Source organism: Schistocerca nitens, chromosome 7 (assembly GCF_023898315.1).
Source record: "Schistocerca nitens isolate TAMUIC-IGC-003100 chromosome 7, iqSchNite1.1, whole genome shotgun sequence".
NCBI classification, from domain to species: domain Eukaryota; kingdom Metazoa; phylum Arthropoda; class Insecta; order Orthoptera; family Acrididae; genus Schistocerca; species Schistocerca nitens.
The window spans coordinates 151,803,608-151,826,450 of NC_064620.1; the positions used below are offsets into that span (position 1 = coordinate 151,803,608).

The 22,843-nt window shown below is 38.6% G+C and overlaps 1 protein-coding gene across 1 annotated transcript in view; it reads left to right on the plus strand.

Annotated features, from left to right (window-relative positions):
- Window positions 1-22,843, plus strand: part of LOC126195511 (sushi, von Willebrand factor type A, EGF and pentraxin domain-containing protein 1-like) — a 436,314-nt gene that overhangs the window by 355,270 nt on the left and 58,201 nt on the right. The window contains exons 16-19 of the mRNA XM_049934138.1: window positions 6,215-6,330; window positions 10,389-10,531; window positions 14,182-14,308; window positions 18,671-18,830. Coding sequence (XP_049790095.1) covers window positions 6,215-6,330; window positions 10,389-10,531; window positions 14,182-14,308; window positions 18,671-18,830 — 546 coding nt within the window. The remainder of the gene's footprint in view (window positions 1-6,214; window positions 6,331-10,388; window positions 10,532-14,181; window positions 14,309-18,670; window positions 18,831-22,843) is intronic.

Consider the following 22,843-nt stretch of genomic DNA (forward strand, 5'->3'; position numbering starts at 1 on the left):
TTTTGTAATTTATATTACCACTTTATTACAGTAATATTCAATAATGTTAAGTTATTTCATTATAGTACATTTAAATGAAATGCTTGTCGTTGACTTCTGTACCCATATCAGGACATGCATTGAATTAATTGGATACAACTAATGTAATGTAAAATGACCTTCATGAGGATTCTTTTGATCATGCTTGTCCTATAGAAAGATATTTTATGCTACATTTCATGCCATTTGTGTAAATCTCATTTAGCTGAAAAGCAATCAGATCAAGTCTATGAGAATTTATCCATTGAACAAACCAAATCAGACTAAGTGATTACAATAGTTTATGTCTTTTAACTGGTGAATATATTATGCTTGACTGTGGACAGTGATTTACAATAATTAGGAAAATAGTCATAAAATCAATCCACAAATTTGAGGCTTTTAATGTCCACCCTTTCATGCCATGCAGAAACACCAACCAGACATAGCATTTCATAAATCAGACTGTTGAGATATGGATTTCAATTCACGTTATAACAAATTTGTTGGAATTTCATAAAGGTATTTCTTGCACATTCTATTCAATAATTTACTTCCCTCTCCATCATCCAGTCTTCAGGAAACTTTACTTACTCATTTGATTGGTGGATAATTGAAAGTCGCCATGGTGTTGTTACATTTATTTTCTTTCCGTAATATTAATATCTAGACCACAGTTTTTGCAGTATTCACCCACAATGTTAAGTAGTCCCCCTACATCTTATATATTATTTGGAAGCAGTGTAGCATCATTGACATGTTGGATGTTGTTAATACTACAATCTGAACATTTTGGAGATTTAATCATTTATCTTCATCTGAGCAGTCGGGTTTCAATATAATTTTTATGCATCTAAGATCATTCTTATCAGTGTCCATTTTGTTAATAATTTGGATCAGTTTCTTACACCACACACTGTCAAAGCTTTTTTGAATTAATGAAAGGCAGTCATGTGTTTATCCACTGATCAAAGCAGTTTTGCACAGATGCTAGACCTGTAGCCTCTCTTGTGTCAAATCCTTGTTTAATGTCAAACTGCGAGCCACTGAGAATGTTTTCACGTTTCTTAAACAATCTTTGGTGAGTAATTATGAGGAATATTTTTAAGACATGCCTCATTAAACTAAAAGTTGTGATCTTGTTATTTCCTTGCATTTGGTTTTTGTGAAGAGAAACAATTGAGCTTTATAACGTTTTATTGAAATTATAATGCCCCTTATTTCTTCTTGTATGACTCATGGATCTGTTTGACTTTTTTCCCATCATTACCCTCAATCTTCACATTTTTGCCTGAAAAAAAGAGACTAATGTAGTTCTTCCATACTAAAATTTGCTTTTCAGAATCGGACACTATCTAATATTGATCATTAACTGTTCAACATGGAAACTTTTTTCTGTATAAACCAATAGTTTCTTTTATTTTCTCCTGCACTTTAAAATCATTATGTCAAATGTTCCAATTAAAGTTATAGTGTTCAGACAAAATGAAAATAACTTTTTGGATTGATCATGTATATTAACAGTACAGATGTATGGTACTTAGCAGAATTAGCCTAATGACCCATAGCAATGTAGTGTGGTCCTTAAATTCATAAGCAAGATGTAGTGGAAATTTTCCTCATAAATTTGTTTATCAAAATCTGGTAAGTGGCATGATACATATTCTACATCACTGTTATCCTATAATTTTAATACAAAAATTCTGCAATTATCAGTAGGTTTAATGCTTTTTGATTTAAGAAGGCTTCTTTCTTAGGTTTATCCTCATTTAGTTTCTAGCCACCAAACAATATCTTCAACCATCTTAAAATCTGATGAAATACTCTTCCATTATCCTAGCTGACGTTTTGTGAAAGCTTTATCTGTAGTGGCTTTGAATCTGTGACAATAACTGATAGTTCACCATTTCTTGAAATTGCTGTCGCTCCTTTTCAGGGCACAGTAAAAGAGCAGAGTATCATTGTATTGTGTTAACACACTGGAACTCACACTTTCTCATTACCTTAACTATTGTCCTGATACAACAGACTGTCTTTTCTCATATTACTGTTCTCCAATGAGTATGTTGTTGTTAATATTGTTTTTGTTCTGAGATTCAGTCTGAAGACAGATTTAACACAGCTCTCCACATTACTCTGTTGTGAGCAAGTCACTTCATCTCCACATAATTATCGCAACATAAATCCATGAGAACCTGCTTGCTACAATCTAATCTTAGTCTCCCTATAACATTTTCACCATTCACATTTTCCTCCCATTACCAAATAGACACTTTATTTATTATTTATGTCCCAGAATGTGTTTTATCAACTGATCCCTTCTTTAAGTAAAATTGTGCAATGAATTTATTTTTTCCCCAATGTGATATAGTACTTCTTCATTAGTTATCTGCCCATCCATTTTCTCTTCAGTATTCTTCTGTAGCACCACATTTCAAGACCTATTCTCCTCTGGTCTGATATATTTATCATCAACATTTCACTTTTGTATAATGATACATGTTAGCTGAATACCTTCGGAAAAAATTTCCTAACATTTACATTTATAACTGATATAAACAAATGTATGAATTATTTGGGAATAAAGAAGATGACTCACCAAAAGACAGAAGCGCTGCGTCAAACAAAAGGTACAGAGCTTTGCTTTTTTAGCTTTCACAGTGAAATTCCTTTCTCAAGCTGGAGGAGGAACATGGACGGACACACACACACACACACACACACACACACACACACACACACACATATATATATATATATATATATATATATATATATATATATATATATATATATATATATATATATATATATATATATATATAAAAAGAAAGATGATGAGACTTACCAAACAAAAGCGCTGGAAGATTGATAGACACACAAACAAACACAAATATACACACAAAATTCAAGCTTTCGCAACAAACTGTTGCCTCATCAGGAAAGAGGGGAAGGAGAGGGAAAGACGAAAGGATGTGGGTTTTAAGGGAGAGGATAAGGAGTCATTCCAATCCCGAGAGCGGATTCCAAAAATCCACAAACCCAATCATCCCGGCCGCCCCATTGTAGCTGGTTACCAAGCCCCCACAGAACGTATCTCTGCCTACGTAGATCAACACCTTCAACCCATTACATGCAGTCTCCCATCCTTCATCAAAGACACCAACCACTTCCTTGAACGCCTGGAATCCTTACCCAATCTGTTACCCCCAGAAACCATCCTTGTAACCATTGATGCCATTTCCTTATACACAAATATTCCGCACGTCCAGGGCCTCGCTGCGATGGAGCATTTCCTTTCACGCCGATCACCTGCCACCCTACCTAAAACCTCTTTCCTCATTACCTTAGCCAGCTTCATCCTGACCCACAACTTCTTCACTTTTGAAGGCCAGACATACCAACAATTAAAGGGAACAGCCATGGGTACCAGGATGGCCCCCTCGTACGCCAACCTATTCATGGGTCACTAAGAGGAAGCCTTCTTGGTTACCCAGGTCTGCCAACCCAAAGTTTGGTACAGATTTATTGATGACATCTTCATGATCTGGACTCACAGTGAAGAAGAACTCCAGAATTTCCTCTCCAACCTCAACTCCTTTGGTTCCATCAGATTCACCTGGTCCTACTCCAAATCCCATGCCACTCCTTGACGTTGACCTCCACCTGTCCAAGGCCAACTTCACACGTCCGTCCACATCAAACCCACCAACAAGCAACAGTACCTCCATTATGACAGCTGCCACCCATTCCACATCAAACGGTCCCTTCCCTACAGCCTAGGTCTTCGTGGCAAACGAATCTGCTCCAGTCCGGAATCCCTGAAACATTACACCAACAACCTGACGACAGCTTTCGCATCCCGCAACTACCCTCCCGGCCTGGTACAGAAGCAAATAACCAGAGCCACTTCCTCATCCCCTCAAACCCAGAATCCCCCACAGAAGAACCACAAAAGTGCCCCACTTGTGACAGGATACTTTCCGGGACTGGACCAGACTCTGAATGTGGCTCTCCAGCAGGGATACGACTTCCTCAAATCCTGCCCCGAAATGAGATCCATCCTTCATGAAATCCTCCCCACTCCGCCAAGAGTGTCTTTCCGCCGTCCACCTAACCTTCGTAACCTGTTAGTTCATCCCTATGAAATCCCCAAACCACCTTCCCTACCCTCTGGCTCCTATCCTTGTAACCGCCCCCGGTGCAAAACCTGTCCCATGCACCCTCCCACCACCACCTACTCCAGTCCTGTAACCCGGAAGGTGTACACGATCAAAGGCAGAGCCACGTGTGAAAGCACCCACGTGATTTACCAACTGACCTGCCTACACTGTGATGCATTCTATGTGGGAATGACCAGCAACAAACTGTCCATTCGCATGAATGGACACAGGCAGACAGTGTTTGTTGGTAATGAGGATCACCCTGTGGCTAAACATGCCTTGGTGCACAGCCAGCACATCTTGGCACAGTGTTACACCGTCCGGGTTATCTGGATACTTCCCACCAACACCAACCTATCCGAACTCCGGAGATGGGAACTTGCCCTTCAGTATATCCTCTCTTCTCGTTATCCGCCAGGCCTCAATCTCCGCTAATTTCAAGTTGCCGCCACTCATACCTCACCTGTCTTTCAACAACTTCTTTGCCTCTACTCTTCCACCTCGACTGACATCTCTGCCCAAACTCTTTGTCTTTAAATATGTCTGCTTGTGTCTGTATGTGTGGATGGATATGTGTGTGTGTGCGAGTGTATACCTGTCCTTTTTTCCCCCTAAGTTAAGTCTTTCCGCTCTCGGGATTGGAATGACTCCTTATCCTCTCCCTTAAAACCCACATCCTTTCGTCTTTCCCTCTCCTTCCCCTCTTTCCTGATGAGGCAACAGTTTGTTGCGAAAGCTTGAATTTTGTGTGTATATTTGTGTTTGTTTGTGTGTCTATCAATCTTCCAGCGCTTTTGTTTGGTAAGTCTCATCATCTTTCTTTTTAGATATATTTTTCCACGTGGAATGTTTCCCTCTGTTATATATATATATATATATATATATATATATATATATATATATATATATATATATATATATATATATATATATTCACACACCTGTCTCCCTACAGTGTGTTCATTCGACTGCCAGCTTGTGGGAGAGTGGGGAGCCATCCGTGGGCTATATGGGGGGGGGGGGGCAGGTGGATTGGGGGGGGCAGGTGGCTGGGCATGTGATTTCATAGACTAGGGCATGAGATGGCAGCACAGAACTTTCTGTACGTTGTTGTACTATCTAGTGGCCCCCTCCATCCAAACCTCATGTCATCCACCCTCCATTACTATCTCCTTTATCTAGCTGCCCTCTATTGCCCGTCCATTTCTTTCTCTTACATTTCATCCCTCTCGCCTTTGTAACACAATCTGTAACGGCCATGACACATGTTGTTGTATGTGACTTTTGTCACCTGCTGTAGTTATGGCCACATCTGTTACAACAGCCACACACAGCTCCACATTCCATGCGACTCCCTATAACAGCGTAACATGATTCTAGCAACACAAAATTCTTCCCTTCCTCATATATTGCACCAGACATGTCACCTAGTTGTATGCTGCCATCTCATGCCCTAGTCTGTGAAATCGTGTGCCCAGCCATCTGCCACCTGCCCTCTGTACCTGTACCCCTAGCTAGCCCATGGATGGCTCCCCACTCTCCCATGAGCTGGCAGTTGAATGAGCACACTGTAGGGAGACAGGCATGTCCATGTCAGTGTGTGTGTGTGTGTGTGTGTGTGTGTGTGTGTGTGTGTGTTATATCCAATGCTTCTACCTTTCAGTGAATCGTCTACTTTATTCCCAAATAATTCATTATTCTCAACCACAGATTTCCGTACATTAATAAGCAAATTTATCTTTTTCAGAAAAGATCTTGCTTTGTTTTTTCCCATTTATAATTTAAAATCCTCTTAATCTCAGTTTACACAACCCACTTATTATTCTCCAAAGATATATACATATTCGAGGTAAATGTTTGACCAAACATTGCTTCAATGGATGGTCTGGAACACATTCCACCCATCATTGTATATGATGTGTTTACAGACTACTGCTTTAATTTCAAAATGGGAGGAAGGAGGCTAGACTCAAATTATACATATAAGGATTACTCTTTCAGTCTCACTGAAACTGATAGAAACCTCCTTTCAGTTTTCCAGATGGAACAGAAGTGACATTCAATTGCATAGCAAGTATAATGGGGGAGAAGACAACATGGCGGATTGTTTGTGAAGACGGTAGTTGGGTGGGCAGATCCCTTAATTGTGGTAAGTAGTTATCTTGATTATTAGATATGATACTACTCATTTATGTGTTTACATTTTTTCTGTTTCACCTTCAACATGCTGTAACAGGAGTAAATTTGAATAATTGGTAACTCTGAATGAGTGCTTAGAGGTTTCTTTTCCTAACCTTCAGAAAATGAGACCATGTGGTGTCCATGTCATACATTTTTATACCTAATTAAAGCTATTTTTAGTAATTATATCAGTTGAAACAATGACCATATGTAAGTTTTACAGGTCTGTACGGAGGCTTGCAAAATTGTTATGTAAGACAGTTGTGAAGAGCACAGTGAAGGACATAGAAGGAAACCACAAAATTGAAGAAAAAGTTCAAAAATGAAAGATAATGTCACTTGTTAGCAACACTTCTTTTCTGACAAAGTAAATATATTTCTGTGACTGACTGATTTGAAATGCTGGCAGGAATGTGAATAATAACCTTCTGAGTCTCAGAATGATATAATATATAATAGAAGAAGTTAAGAATAATCACAGAATTCTAGGAAAAGAATAAAATTAAGAAAAGAAGCCATTTTTAAAAATTAAAAATATGGTTTCATAATGTCAGTCATTGGTCTGATTTAAAAAAAGTGCTTTAATTGTTTTCCTATGATACACAACAGAAAACTGAAGATGTGTGATGGAAATGCTGAATCTGATGACACTATAAGCATTGTAGGTGTCATTGTGTAGAAGGATGTCAATATTGCATGGTCTAGACTTATGTAAATAAGAAACCATTACATGCATAATTTAAAAGAAAATGAAGAGATTTGGTGAGCTACTATTTTGAAATGACCAACAATTCATTAACTAGGTTCACAGAAGAGATAAAGTTGTAGGGCATACAAAGATTTGAAAGTGATAAAAATTCACTAAGAAAATGGAAGAGAAAAGAAGCTGGAGATATATGTTTATATTGGTTCTCTGAATATGCTTCTACAATATGTTCATAGTGGTGTACTACAACTAAAATAGGATGAAGGTAAATTATTTTTACTGTTTAAGAGTAAGACATTTATGTGCAGAAGGAACAGTCGTTGTTGTGGTCTTCAGTCCTGAGACTGGTTTGATGCAGCTCTCCATGCTACTCTATCCTGTGCAAGCTTCTTCATCTCCCAGTACCTACTGCAGCCTACATCCTTCTGAATCTGCTTAGTGTATTCATCTCTTGGTCTCCCTCTACGATTTTTACCCTCTACGCTGCCCTCCAATACTAAATTGGTGATCCCTCGAAGTCTCAGAGCATGTCCTACTAACCGATCCCTTCTTCTAGTCAAGTTGTGCCACAAGCTCCTCTTCTCCCCAATTCTGTTCAATACCTCCTCATTAGTTATGGGATCTACCCATCTAATCTTCAGCATTCTTCTGTAGCACCACATTTTGAAAGCTTCTATTCTATTCTTGTCTAAACTATTTATCGTCCACGTTTCACTTCCATACATGAATACACTCCATACAAATACTTTCAGAAATGACTTCCTGACATTTAAATCTATATTCGATGTTAACAAATTTCTCTTCTTCAGAAATGCTTCCCTTGTCATCGACAGTCTACATTTTATATCCTCTCTACTTTGACCATCATCAGTTATTTTGCCCCCCAAATAGCAAAACTCCTTTACTACTTTAAGTGTCTCATTTCCTAATCTAATTCCCTCAGCATCAGCCAACTTAATTTGACTACATTCCATTATCCTCGTTTTGCTTTTGTTGATGTTCATCTTATACCCTCATTTCAAGACACTGTCCATTCCATTCAACTGCTCTTCCAAGTCCTTTACTGTCTCTGACAGAATTACAATGTCATCGGCGAACCTCAAAGTTTTTATTTCTTCTCCATGGATTTTAATACCTATTCCGAACTTTTCTTTTGTTTCCTTTATTGCTTGCTCCATATACAGATTGAATAACATCGGGGAGAGGCTACAACCCTGTCTCACTCCCTTCCTAACCACTGCTTCCCTTTCATGTCCCTCGACTCTTATAACTGCCATCTGCTTTCTGTACAAATTGTAAATAGCCTTTCGCTCCCTGTATTTTACCCCTGCCACCTTCAGAATTTGAAAGAGAGTATTCCAATCAACATTGTCAAAAGCTTTCTCTAAGTCTACAAATGCTAGAAACGTAGGTTTGCCTTTCCTTAATCTTTCTTCTAAGATAAGTCGTAGGGCCAGTATTGCCTCACGTGTTCCAACATTTTTACGGAATCCAAACTGAACTTCCCCGAGGTCGGCTTCTATCAGTTTTTCCATTCATCTGTAAAGAATTCGCGTTAGTATTTTGTAGCTGTGACTTATTAAACTGATAGTTGGGTAATTTTCGCATCTGTAAACACCTGCCTTCTTTGGGATTGGAATTATTATATTCTTCTTTAAGTCTAAGGGTATTTCGCCTGTCTCATACATCTTGCTCACCAGATGGTAGAGTTTTGTCATGACTGGCTCTCCCAAGGCTGTCAGTAGTTGTAATGGAATGTTGTCTACTCCGGGGGGCCTTGTTTCGACTCAGGTCTTTCAGTGCTCTGTCAAACTCTTCACACAGTATCATATCTCCCATTTCATCTTCATCTACATCCTCTTCCATTTCCATAACATTGTCCTCAAGTACATCGCCCTTGTATAGACCCTCTATATACTCCTTCCACCTTTCTGCTTTCCCTTCTTTGCTTAGAACTGGGTTTCCATCTGAGCTCTTGATATTCATGCAAGTGCTTCTCCTTCCTCCAAAGGTCTCTTTAATTTTCCTGTAGGCAGTATCTATCTTACCCCTAGTGAGATAAGCCTGTACATCCTTACATTTGTCCTCTAGCCATCCCTGCTTAGCCATTTTGCACTTCCTGTCGATCTCATTTTTGAGATGTTTTTATCCCTTTTTGCCTGCTTCATTTACTGCATTTTTATATTTTCTCCTTTCATCAATTAAATTCAATATTTCTTCTGTTACCCAAGGGTTTCTACTAACCCTCGTCTTTTTACCTATTTGATCCTCTGCTGCCTTCACTATTTCATCCCTCAAAGCTACCCATTCTTCTTCTACTGTATTTCTTTCCCCCATTCCTGTCAATTGTACCCTTATGCTCTCCCTGAAACTCTGTAAAACCTCTGGTTCTTTCAGTTTATCCAAGCCCCATCTCCTTAAATTCCCACCTTTTTGCAGTTTCTTCAGTTTTATTCTACATTTCATAACCAGTAGATTGTGGTCAGAGTCCACATCCGCCCCTGGAAATGTCTTACAATTTAAAACTTGATTCCTAAATCTCTGTCTTACCATTATATAATCTATCTGATATCTTTTAGTATCTCCAGGGTTCTTCCATGTATACAACCTTCTTTCATGATTCTTAAAGCAAGTGTCAGCTATGATTAAGTTATGCTCTGCGCAAAATTCTACCAGGCGGCTTCCTCTTTCATCTCTTAGCCCCAATCCATATTCATTTGGCATGTGCAGTTAGACTGCATGACCACCAATGTTGTTTATTCTTCGTCTTTACTTCTTACTATATGTAGCCAGAGTTATCACTCACTCATGTTTTCCTGTATACTGTGTTTGTTAAGTGTTGGAAACAAAAATCTTGTCATAAGTCCAGATACTTTCACATGTCTCTTGAATTTTGTGACCTCAGTGTATTTAGTCCACAGCCGCCAACACCTGTTCTAATGGGAGTCTCAGTAGAAACTTTTAGTGACCATTTTATAAAGTAAAAGCAAAATAGGTAAGAACTTATCATTTGAATAGAAATGTTTTTAAATATGCCACCAACACATAGCCATTGCCCATCAGGTATCCTAGATAGTAAGCTGAGAAGATTTTGTCATATAAAAAATTCAGACTTAATGAATCTTCAGTTTAAGTGTTCGTTGTCAACTCCTAGTTAACCTTTACTTGTATTTTATTTGCTATATTGTATGTTGTCATCAGTGAAGTTTTTCACTTGGTATTCTCTTTCTTAAGATGTATTTGTTAATGTATTACTGAAGCATATGAAGTGCAGATGATCTGTTATTCCATAAAATCTATTAAATAACCATCATTTTTAGAAGGTGATGAAGCTCAGGATGGTCATACTGAAATGAAAAATAGTACATGCATCTACCGCAACACAGAGCCAAATCTTGTGTCTTTCTACAATGACCAACACATAACTGAAGAAGTTGTAGAATTTCCTCCTGGATCTGTCCTGGTAAGTTTCCAAAAATGTTTTGTAGCTAAGGTTTGCTTAATATGCAGAATATCTTTTGTCAAAATTCTGGCCTTGGCAGCCAGAGACTTCAGCCTTTTTTGTGTGAGTTTCACTTGTGTGTATGTGTTTAATTCTGATGAGAGCTTGTTTGGCCAAAAGCTTTGTTTGACAGTCTTTTTGTTGTGCTGATCTGCATCTCGGCATCTCCACTATATGGTGAGTAGCAATTATCCTTTTCATATTGTGATTATTTGATCCTGGATTTTGCATTGTTTGATTTTCTCAAAATTTCTAATGCCAGTAAGTTTTCAAGTGGTATAGAACAAATTTATGACTTATTTAAGGACAAAAAAAGCAGCTCGATATATTTAATTCAGAAATAACAAACAAACAACATCCTGAACTCTTTTATGGTGTATCAAACTTCTGGGTTGGTCCTACTTCCCATTCAGACCTGCTATGATTTGTCTATTGTAATGATACTGACTACTGGATATTGACTGAATGTATCATACACAGTTGTATCAGTATTTGAAAAGGGTAGTTTCTACTCACCATGTAGTGGAGATGCTAAGTCATATATAAACACAACAAAAAGACTGTCAGAAAATTAACTCTTGGCCAACAAGGCCTTCACCAAAGATAGAACACACACACACACACACATACACACACAAACTCAGCTCACACACACATGACTGCTGTCTCTGGCTGCTGAGGCCACACAGTGTACGTAGTTGCATAAAATCTGTGCCTAATATAATCTCACAAAATTAAATCCAGTGGCATAACACCAGAGATATTTGTAATTTGGTTGAGTAGTCTTCTCCATCAAACAAGTTGTATTTATAGGATAAAAATTCGCTCCAGTTTTCAGTGGTTTCTTAATTTATTCTGTGATCTGTTTTGAAGCATAGAGCTTCATCTTCAGGTGCCACCACCTGCTAACAAGAGTAGGGGCTACTAGTGTACGAATACTATGAGATATAAGATAAAAATATGTCTACAGATTGAGCAATAAGACAATGAGAGATGATATGTGGTAGGAGAATGAGGCTAACTGTAAGGATTGGTACTCATGTACAGACTCATCTGCGGGCGCTGATGAGTGCACAGTTGAGTGCCCCACAAACCAAACATCGTCATCACTATCAGACAAATCTGAAAGAGCAGAAACATCTTAGTAGTATGTCCACCCCATAGTACTAGCACACAAGTTGCCCATCCTCTTGTTTGCAGTTGATGGCACCTGAAGATTATGCTTCATAACTGGTCATGGAAAAAATTAAGAAGCTGCTGACAACTGAAGCAGATTTTTATTCTGTAAGTATGTTCCTCAGTTGTGGATGTTCACTTGATCAAATACTTTGAAAGATGTTGTGGATTTATTATTTTCTTTTTATATGCTTTTGTGTGGTTGGGTGTACAAAATGTGTAAAGTTGGGGAAAGGATCTAGATGTACTTACCCTCCCAGTACATCCTACCCATCACAGGCTTATTTCTTTCCTATCAGCTAATCCACCTGTGAAAGCAGCCATATCATGTTCCAGATCTGTAACCTGTGTACAGCATTTTATGTGAGCATGACCACTAGTGAGTTGTCCACCTGAATGAATGGCCATGTCCAAATTGCAACAAAAACTAAAGTTAACCACCCAGTGATAGAACACGCTGTTGGTCACAAGGTGCTCAACTTCAATGGGTGCTTTGCAAGTGATTTCTCCTGAATCCTTTCTCCCAACATCACCTTTACTTAACTGCAGTAATGGGATTCACCCTTGTAATACGTTGTGTGACCCTGCAGTCCTCCTGGCCTCAGTCTCCATTAGCTGCTGCCCCACACCCAGCTCCATCTCCAGCTCCACTACATAAACTTAGTTTCACTCATCTTGTAGTCATACCCTGTTCTCCACTGACTCCCTCTTCCTCTGTTTGGTCTTCCCATTATGTTTCAAACCTCTACATCAATGTGCGCCATGCAAAAGTTCCCCTGCAAGTGCTAGAGGGAGCTCTCTGGTACCACATTGCTGTCCCACACACTGTCTGCCTCTCACTACCACTTGTCAGCTGTTCTTCCCCAACCCTCCTTCTCACTCTTCCTCTCCTCTTTCCCATTAACTACACCATCTGACACAATTCCTAACCCCATTGAGCTGATATGCCGGCTTCCATTATTTATATTCCTCTAAGGACTTTTGATTGCCATAAATTATCTAGTTATGTAAATTTAAGAATTGAGAATTCCTGTTAGCTGCTTGCAAAGAAGCAATGTTCATTGTAAAGCTGCATGATGGTAGGGTATTATAAAGAGGCTTTTGTTTTACTGATACTGGTAACTATTTTCTTTGAAGACTAGCAATGAATTCATGTGCATTTTGAGTGACCAGTAGCAGATAAAGAGCAGTAATTTAAACTAATTGAGGAAGCAAGGGATTTTGTCAGAATGGTAGTGTTCCTGTTAATTTACTTGATCACATTTAGCTGGTGTCATAATTGATCACATTTAGCTGGTGTCATAATTTATTGTTTAGCTGGTGTCATAATTTATTGTTAATACAGTATACATATTAAGTTTCCAAGAGTTAAAGTATATGTGAATGTACTCCACATCTGTGAAGGTGTTCCTTCTTTGTGGGATCCTTGTAACACAATTAATAAATAAATAAAACTTGTATCTCTCCATTTATGCTTATAGGGAAACTGAAACTGTATATTTCTGCTTTCACTTATATCTTAGTTGTGGAATTAGCACCTTATATATATATGTAAATGTACTACTTATTAGCATCCAAGGGATAGTTATTTTTCAGATACACATTTGATAGAAGGCTGAATGAATTAGCCTTCAATTAACTTCATTTTAAAAAATTGATATTTATTACCTGTTCATTATAGAAATCTTTTCAGCCCCCGTAAAGTACTTGCAGAAATTTCTGGTACTGTAATTTTACTATCTTTTTATTAGAATTTACCTTCTGATAAGCACACTGAAATACCCCATTGTACACAACTGATGGGCATTGTTTCTCTTAGGGAGGGGGAGGAGGCAAGGGAAGACATTCGAGTGTCAAGTGCCATACACTGTGTGCTGTTGACTGACCACTGTACTAGCCTTTGTCCCTGGACATCGTAATGCTGGCTATCACAGGAGTTACAAGTTGCTCCACAAATACTGAAAATAGCTACTTAATGTTTTGCAAATTTTTTGTGCAGATTACACATTCACAGATGTCCTCAGTTAGCAACTTTTATATCACTTCAGCATCAGAACATTTTGCTGTGATACTCTATGTTTTTCTCAACATTTCAGTACCTTGTTTGCATCAATTTTGTTGTTTGTTAACTAAATAGAACTTTTTATCTCTTAATACAAATGTGTTGGATGTTCAAAAATAGTTGTTGCTCGAAAATTATTTGTTGATAAAAACTTTTATTTTAGGTGGTGAAGAAGAAGAGAACATCAGCAGATAAATTACTATTTCAGAGACAACACTAGATGTACAATTTTTAGTAATAATAATTTATCATATGTCTGTGTAAAATATCTGTTACCTTAAAATTTAAATTTTATCTAAAATTGTTATCACAGTCCTTAATACATATTGATAGAAAAATAAATAAAATCAACTTTTTTTTTCCTCATGTGTAGGTATCTCGCTGTGTTGACATTGGAAAATACGCCATGATTGGTTCAAGTCACAGGCGTTGTATTGGTGGAGAATGGGATGGACAGAAACCTGTGTGTTTTGGACTGAATCAACAGAATGACTATGCTTGTGAGTTAGTCAGCCTACTAAAATTTCTTTTAAAATAGGCTAATACATCCTTGTCATTAGTGAGTTCTCATTAAGATGTATATCGTCAGTTTTACAAGTGAAATATTTGTAATGATCAGTACCAGTTTTTTCAGAAAACAAATGTGTTTACTGAGAATTTTTGTACATTTAAAGTCATAACAAGGAATCTTACAAATACTTAAGCATTTCTACATCACACACATTAATATTTCCACTAAAATCCTTCTACTTCATACATACATTTGTCCACTAACAGATTTGTCAAATGCCTTTGACACTCCTTAGTGAGCAACTCTCTCACTGACAGTGGTAATTTGTTATACAGCTTTGCGGCAATATATTTAAAGCTGTTGTGGTATACGCTCTTTCTTCTATGTTCCATATTTAGACTGTTAAATATTATGAAAATGATAGATTGTTGCTCACCATATAGAGGACTTGTTGGATTGCAGACTGCCACAACAAAAAGACTGCTGTGCATTTTGCTTTTGGCCAAAAGGGATTCTTCTGAAGTAGAGCACACACACACGCATTCACACAAACAGAACTCACACACACATGACCACTGTCTCCGGTTGCTGTGGCCAGACTAAAATGAATAGCAATCTTTTCGTTTTTCTGCAACTCAACACCTTTTCTATATAGCAAGTAGCAATCTATCTTTTTCATAATATTGTTGTTATTCCATCCTGGACTTTCCATTGTTTGATATTTAGGCTATTTTTATATTTGTTGTTGTAGATAGTGCTTCTGCTTGGTAAGCTCGGTTCAGATTTTTTTTATTTAAAGAAGGAAAGCTGTTAACTTAGAATGATTAATCTGTTCATATCCTTGAAAAGTGTCTAACATGGTTCCAATGCCCATGGTTGTCTTGAGTTATCTTTTTGTCACATGAACGCACTCTGTGCATCAGACGAAGTGCCCACAGAATAATTCCATTCACCAAATTTGAATGGAAGAATGCGTAGTAGGAGGACAATCGTTATCATCTACTGATGAACACACTCTGTGCATGATTTTGGGTGCACTCAGAATAATAACAATGCATAGTAGGAGGACAGTGGTTGTTATTTACTAAATAAGTATATTAATTTACACAATGGGATTATCAATCTAAACAGTGTGGTACACAGCTCCACATTCCGTGCCAACTTGGGATCCATGTGATTTTCCAGCAGTTTTACTGAGTCACCCTCACTAACTTATTCAACCAATGTTAGGAATAAAAGTTGACAGTTCCAGTTTTACTATTATTTAGCATAAATCTGTTGGGATGAGCCAGTTTGCAGACATTTTGACTATAACATTTGTTACCTTATTTACCTTATCTGAACATTAATTACTAGTCACAAGAGTAGTTTTGCCAGCATATATTAGAGACTTTTATGGCACAAGAGAAAGTAAATCATTCATATATATCAAGAACAGGATTGGTTCAAGGACAAAACCGTGTTGAACTCCTCTGTGAACTTCTAGGGCACCTGCTTTGTTCATAATGGCAATTTCACTCCTTTTGGATGTGGCATTGTCGTGCAACAGGATGAGTCCATCCGACAGCATTTCTGGCATTTTGACTTTATGCCACTGACAGTTTCAGCAAAGTGTATTCATAGCACTGATATACAGGGTTTGGTGAAATATGGACTGATTTGGATACAACAAAACAGACCAAGGATTATACTGTGAAACATTTTCAGTCACAACAATGAAATCCCTTAAGTATTACTATTTCATGCATCATTCATGTTTTGAAAATGATCTCATGTAAGTGGCCACCATTGTTATGTTGACACTCAGACAGTCTGTGATGTAAATTGTTCGTGGCACATTTGAGCATCTGTATAGGAATTTTCCTGATTTGTGCACAAATGGTATCTTTCAGTCCCGCAGTTGTGTGCAGACATCTAGCATACACTCTGTGTTTCAGGAACCCCAAAAGGAAGTAATCACAGACGATTTAGTCAGGGAGTCTGGCAAGCCACAAAAGTCCATGTTCCTTGAAATGATGTGGTTACCAAGCACACTGCTGCCATTGAAATTTGAACACAGTGTTATGTAGCATCATCCTGCGGAGACCAATGCTTGTTTGCAGGAAACTGTTCAAGTTCAAGATCAAGAAATGTGTCAACCATGGCAGCATACCACTAAGATGTGACTGTAGTTGCTCATCCATGTTCATCCTCAAAAAAGAAAGCCTGAATTTGCAAACTGAAGAGACTGTGCTCCACACTATGACTTTCTGGCTGTGTAAGGAGCGCTGATGGAGTTCATGAGGATTACCTCTGCACCATTAATGAGGGTTTTGTTTGTTGCCATAATCATTGGAATGAAATGAAAATGTGCTTCATCACTCATCCATAGCTAATTTAAGGAGCCTCCATTGTCCCTAATTTTAATCAACAGCTCAACTGATGGAGTCATTCAGTTTTCATAATCACTCTCATTGAATTGTTGTGCAACCTTTTGTATCCTGTACAGTTGCAACTTCAAATAATTACATAATACTCTGTGCACACTATGACTGGACTTAACTACTATTGCCACACTTTGCCTCACAAAATGGTTTGGTCTGTTGGTTAGAAAGTTTCACGCCTCCTCTATTGGTTCCTGTGAGTGACAACTTAATTAGCCTTACTGGTGATTCCACCTTAAGTATATTTCCTGTTCCTTCAAAGATTTTCACCCATAACATCACTGTATATGCCAATGGTACGGAATCATCCTGTCATAGCTTGGAGTGAAGACAGTATTCCCTTCTAGAGGCAGCTGTCGTGGTCATCATTTTTGTAAAAGGCCTGCACAGCCTTGGCAAATTCAGGCCCACTCCAGCACTTCATTTCAGCAAATGCCAAACCTACCTGAAACATATGACAAATATTCAATGCTGCCAAGAATACCATTTCACTTTTAGAGATGAATTGAAATAGCCTGTGCTTCTGCCACATCCTTTACAAGATGATGCAAGGCAGGGAGACATGCTTGCATGTGTCTCCCTTGTAATGTTGCCCTGGAGGGGATCATGAGGGGCACATACCAGCTGAGCAGTGGAATAATCTTTCATAAATCAGTGCAAATACTCAGCTGTTTCGATGACATATATACAGTTGCAAGAACATGGCTAATGTTGGGTAATTATGGTTTTGAGAGAGTTTAGTAGTTTAAAATATCTGGGATCAACAGTGACCCATTCAAATGAGACCTTTTATCAACTTAAACAAAGATTAATAGCAGTCAGTAGGGCCAATTTTGCATTAAAAAAACTATTTTTCTCAAGACTTCTGGCTCATATCACCAAATCAGTGATTTATAAAACACTAATAATAGCAGTTCTTACATGTACCTTAGAAACTTGGTCATTAACATCGAAATATATTGGAATGCTAGATGCCTTTGGGAGAAGGATACTTCAAAGATTCACTGGTCCAACTTGTGATAGAGGAAGATGGAGGAGCAGGTACAGTCGTGAGCTGCACGCTGTTTATAAAGATCCACCTATTAGAAGAATAGTGAAGTCAACAAGATTGAAATGCACTAGGCTTATGGCACTGATGGGTGATACAGAGGTTATTAAATGGAAATCCAGGGGTCAAAGGGGATGGGGCCCCTCCAAGAATCAGATGGATAGAGGGAATCATGGAAGACCTGGCAGAAAATGGGCAATAGGGGATGAAAAGATTGAGCTTTGTACTGTAATAACTGGCAGAGAGTTGTTGAAGAGGCCAGGGTTCAGTATGAACTGTAAAAGGGGAAGGAAGAAGGGTGAAGGAAGAGGAGTGGAGAGGTCTCAGAAAAGGGGTAGATTTTGTGAAAGTCACCCAGATCCACAGGTCAGTGGTGACTTACTGTACGGGGTGAGAAGGAAAGACTGCGGTAAGTCTTTCCTTCTCGTCTCATATGGTAAGTCTCCTCTGAGCTGTGGTTCTGGGTGACTTTCCCAAAATCTACCCCTTTTCTTACACCTCCTTTTCCTTCACCCTTCTTCCTTCCCCTTCAACCCTTCTGCTTGAAGAAGGAGCCACTGGCTCCAAAAGCTTGCCGAGCACAACAGTATTTTATGTGTGTGTTCTGCTGCCACTTGATGAGTAGATTTTTTTGTCTATCCAATTAAATAATTTTAACAATAATTGATTGTTTTTGTTGTTGTTTAAAATTAGTATGTTATTTGATTTTGCATATGTGTTGATAGAAATCTTTGTTAAATTGTCCTGCAGTCTACAAAAATAGCATGTAAGCAAAATATATGGAAATGAAGTTCCCCATAATGTATGGAATTTTCTGTGGAACGTTCTTTGAGAATATTAAACTCAGTAATAATATTTTTTTTTTTTTTTTTTTTTACAGTGGAGAAACCCCCAACAATACTTTTTCGTCATCAGTTAGGCCCTATTGCACAGAGCAATGACGGACGGCTAATAGTATACCCTGGCACAATATTGCACATGGAATGTCTCTGGATACGTCGATTTGGAACTCCTAAATGGGTTATTAGTCACAATTATAGGTAAGTAAATACTGACAAGCATAGCTGCTTAACTGAAAGGCAAATGCAAGTATTGTTTACCTGAAATGTTGCTTCTTGTTTTGAGTATGTTTGACTTATCAGTTAGTTTCAGGTCATCATCAGTAGATTAAGAAGTATGGTTTCCCTTAACATAGCATTGTCTGCGTGGGTGAGAGGATTTGTATTCTACCATTGTGCAGAGGGGCATGGCTGGCAGTAGTGTAGCTACTCTTAGGGCCACCCAAGCTGGTTTGGCCTATGTGGAAGAGTGAGATGAAGTGTGGCTCAAAGTGCCCGTTCTTCCTTTATTGTATCCTAATTCTTCCCATTGTCTGAGAGTTACAGGCTTGGTCAGTACTGGTATACAAACTGTACTGGGGAAGGGCACCTCTGAACCAAGTTTTGGAATTGGCTTTTCTGTTAGAGATGAATATGGTGCAACCAGAAATGAGCAACTAATACCAGCATCCAAGCTGACTCCACATGTCAGTTGTCGTCACTCCTGTGGAACTGGCCAGCAAGTGCGGGAAGGTGGCACGAGTAAAGGCCAAGCTTGCTGGCATGGGAAATGCATCCCAGGTGCAGTAACATCCACAAAAAGGACACACCACCCACTTGCTGCCATGTGGAATTAACACAGGTGGCAGCACTTCACCGATTATGAGTTTGCACAAATTGACTTTAGTGTGGGCGCCAGAGGTTCCTACAGAGGGCCCATCAGAGGTCCACTGGACAGTCATCACCTGCTTCAAGCTGGGCAACCCCATACCAGGTACATGAAATGTATTTGCTGTTGCAAATATGGACAACCATCAGCTGTATAATGGAATGACTACAACGAAAATTTGTGCTGGACCAGGACTTGAACTTGGATTTCCGTCACACTGCAAGCGGTCGCCTTACCATTTGGCTACCAAAACTTCTATATGTCGTCAACCATATGTTAGAACTTGTACTCATACATCCATTATGTATATTCCCTTGCAGAGGAGACATTTTACGTGAAAGTCATTTGCTCGGGGTCAGCTGATAAATGAGGTATTGCAGTGCCTGTGTTATTCCAAATTATGATGCAGTGCTCCTTCAGACATGCCTGTGATTACGATGCAATGTTCCTTCATTTCCATATATTTGCATGCTTGCAAACATGTATGAAGGACTGTTGCATCCTAGTTCAGAGCAACACAGGCACTGCAGTGTCATATTTATCTGCTGACACCATGCAAACAATTTTAAAGTAAAATGTCTCCTCTGTATGGGAATATACATAATGAATGTATGAGCACAGGTTGTAGATATATGATCAATGACATATGGAAGTTTGGATCTGGCTGTGAGTCATGCTGTGGTAGCCAAATGGTAAGACGACCACTTGTGATAAGCAGGAAATCTGGGTATGAGTCCTGGTCTGGCACAAATTTTCAATGTAGTCATTTGACTATACAGTTGGTGGTTGTCCATATTTGCAGCAGTGAATACTCTTCATGTATTTTATAATGGCTGTAGTCAGCATGCATGTCCAAAGGAACATTGCTTCATAATTTGGAATAACACAAGCACTGCAGTATCGTATTATATTGAGACCCAGGTCAGGGATTGTGATTAATTCAAGGAAAGCGCATTTAAGAGTGGCCCAATGTGATGTGTCATTTTACCATTCCCAAACATTTATTTCTTATTAATAACAATTCTATCATTAGCCAACTAACAGTTATGAAGGTTCTTGCCAAATTCATATAGCTAATTAAGGTTTTTAAATTAATGTCACAAGGCTTAAGGACATTTGCATTGCACATAAAACTACAAATTGTACTTGAAGAACACATCAACTTTGCAATACAATGGTGGCCTGATTACAAGGAGTTAAATGATTAAATAAACTTGTGGGAGCACTCTGTCCCTGTGACTAGTATCACAACTGCCGGCTAATCTCAGATGAACTTAAATATAAGCTCAACAAATGTTAAATAAAATATATTAACTTTCGTTCTTTGGAGCCTGCAGTGCAAAATATGTCTTATAATGACATGATTGTTATGAATATCCGCCAGCTATGCTGCTCTTTAAATGGTTTTATTTTATAAATCATTCACAATGAGCCCATTTTGGCATTAGAATGCATACACATATCAACTGCGACAATAAGCCCCAGGCCTATTTCAAGGCAAGAAATTAGACAAAAGTATATATAACATTGGTATCCAAAGTAAATTAGCCACCTCACCACTAGGAGGTACATAATCACATCAAATTTTCCTTTTATTAACAATACTAGGGAGTGTAAGGCAAATGATGACGTATAGACAAGATACAGCCAAGCTGGACAAACTGTACCCATGTGTAAAAATCAAAGCAAACAGTAATGGTTCACTGATTAGCCACAAGATTGTGCACATAAATCAAGTTAAGTACTAAATAAACTACGGTCCCCTAAAACACTATTAAAATGATAATGGCACTGAAAACCCTATCTTTTTAAAGAAATCAAGAAACTCAATGCTCAGTTTGCCCAAAGGGTTTTATCACATGTCTACAAGGGCCTTACAATAATAGAAACAATGAGTAAGTTACTTTCCCAAAATCACTAAAGCCAAGTACTAACCTGGTGGCACCCTCATCATGGCACAATACTAAAAGAAAGAAAATAAACTACTTAACTTGAGGCTGGAACAGGAGATCTGCAGAAGCACGTGTGGCCCGCCCAAACTTAGTTCTTGTGTGATGACGGGAAAGCTTCTGAAGCAGAAGGAAAATGCGTTGCTGCCCCGGACCAGCAGAAAAGTAGTGTTGCAAGTGCTGCCAATACAAGGCTGCCAACGTATACCAAACAACAAACAGCAAACAAGTTTGATAGAAATTACCATAGGTAGCTATACTTAAGTGGTCAAGTAAAGATTATTTTCAAGGTAACCAACTATTAAAGCTGCAGTATAGGAGTGGCTTGTTCATAAACATTGCAAGTTAATCTTTCTAGAAATAATGTACAAAGTCATTTAAAAGAACAACCATATAATAATCAAACAAGATTAAATGAGCCAAGGTATAGCTTTAATAGGGTCTCTTAAGGACTAATAGACACACTAATTTGGATACACACCGAATGGCAGGTGGCCAGTTAAAATGTACACCCATAAGCCGAAGGGCTCCTCAACATGGAGTAAGAGAGCAGCACGCACACACACGTGACCCACGTGTGCTTACCTTTAGGCTGAGTGCACACAACTTTAGTTACAGGTCAAATCCAATAACTCACCCCAGAGAAGGCCATAAGGTTGACAACAAACAGAAATTATCATCAATAGTATCAAATACTCAATGATGACAAATAACACTTTCAAGTACCAGATTAACATTGCAAAATGGCACTTGCAGAATCTCCAAATTCATAAGCGCAGCCCCAAAAGGGGTCACTGAAAGGCATAAAGGAATTGAATTCCTGACCAACTCACACCAGGGCAGAATTAACAATCTTTAAGTACACTACTTACAGAACAGTCTTCATACATAATTTCAAATAAATATCAAGGAGGCCAATAGCTCCAGGACTCCAGATGGGCACAGGATAATAATGGCGTCCTGCTCATAGCTGCTGACAAGTTCTTCAATACATCTCAGTTTATTTAGTGGACCAAAATTGATTGATGCACTTCATAACAAGGTTGCACGTGACAAGAGCCACTCTTTGCCAGCTAAACTCTCCAGTAACAACAGTCAACGCTGCAGGACAACGTGGGCGTCATAGCCCAACGGTCAACGGTTTCAACTCGGTGCAATCGCTAAGATGCCGAGACCTACTCAGGTATACCCATCCAGGCCCTGAGGGAACACGTAACCAAGTAAAGATGATATGACGAGGGTCAGAATTGATGGAACGCATGCACAAGTGGCACCAGTAGGATCGTGCATGCGCCCTCAGAGAAGCCACCACAGCTCACATATGTGTACCAACCTAATTAGTTACTGGTCCATCCTGGTGCCAGTTGTTTCATTTGGGGGTACAGAGCACTAGAAGT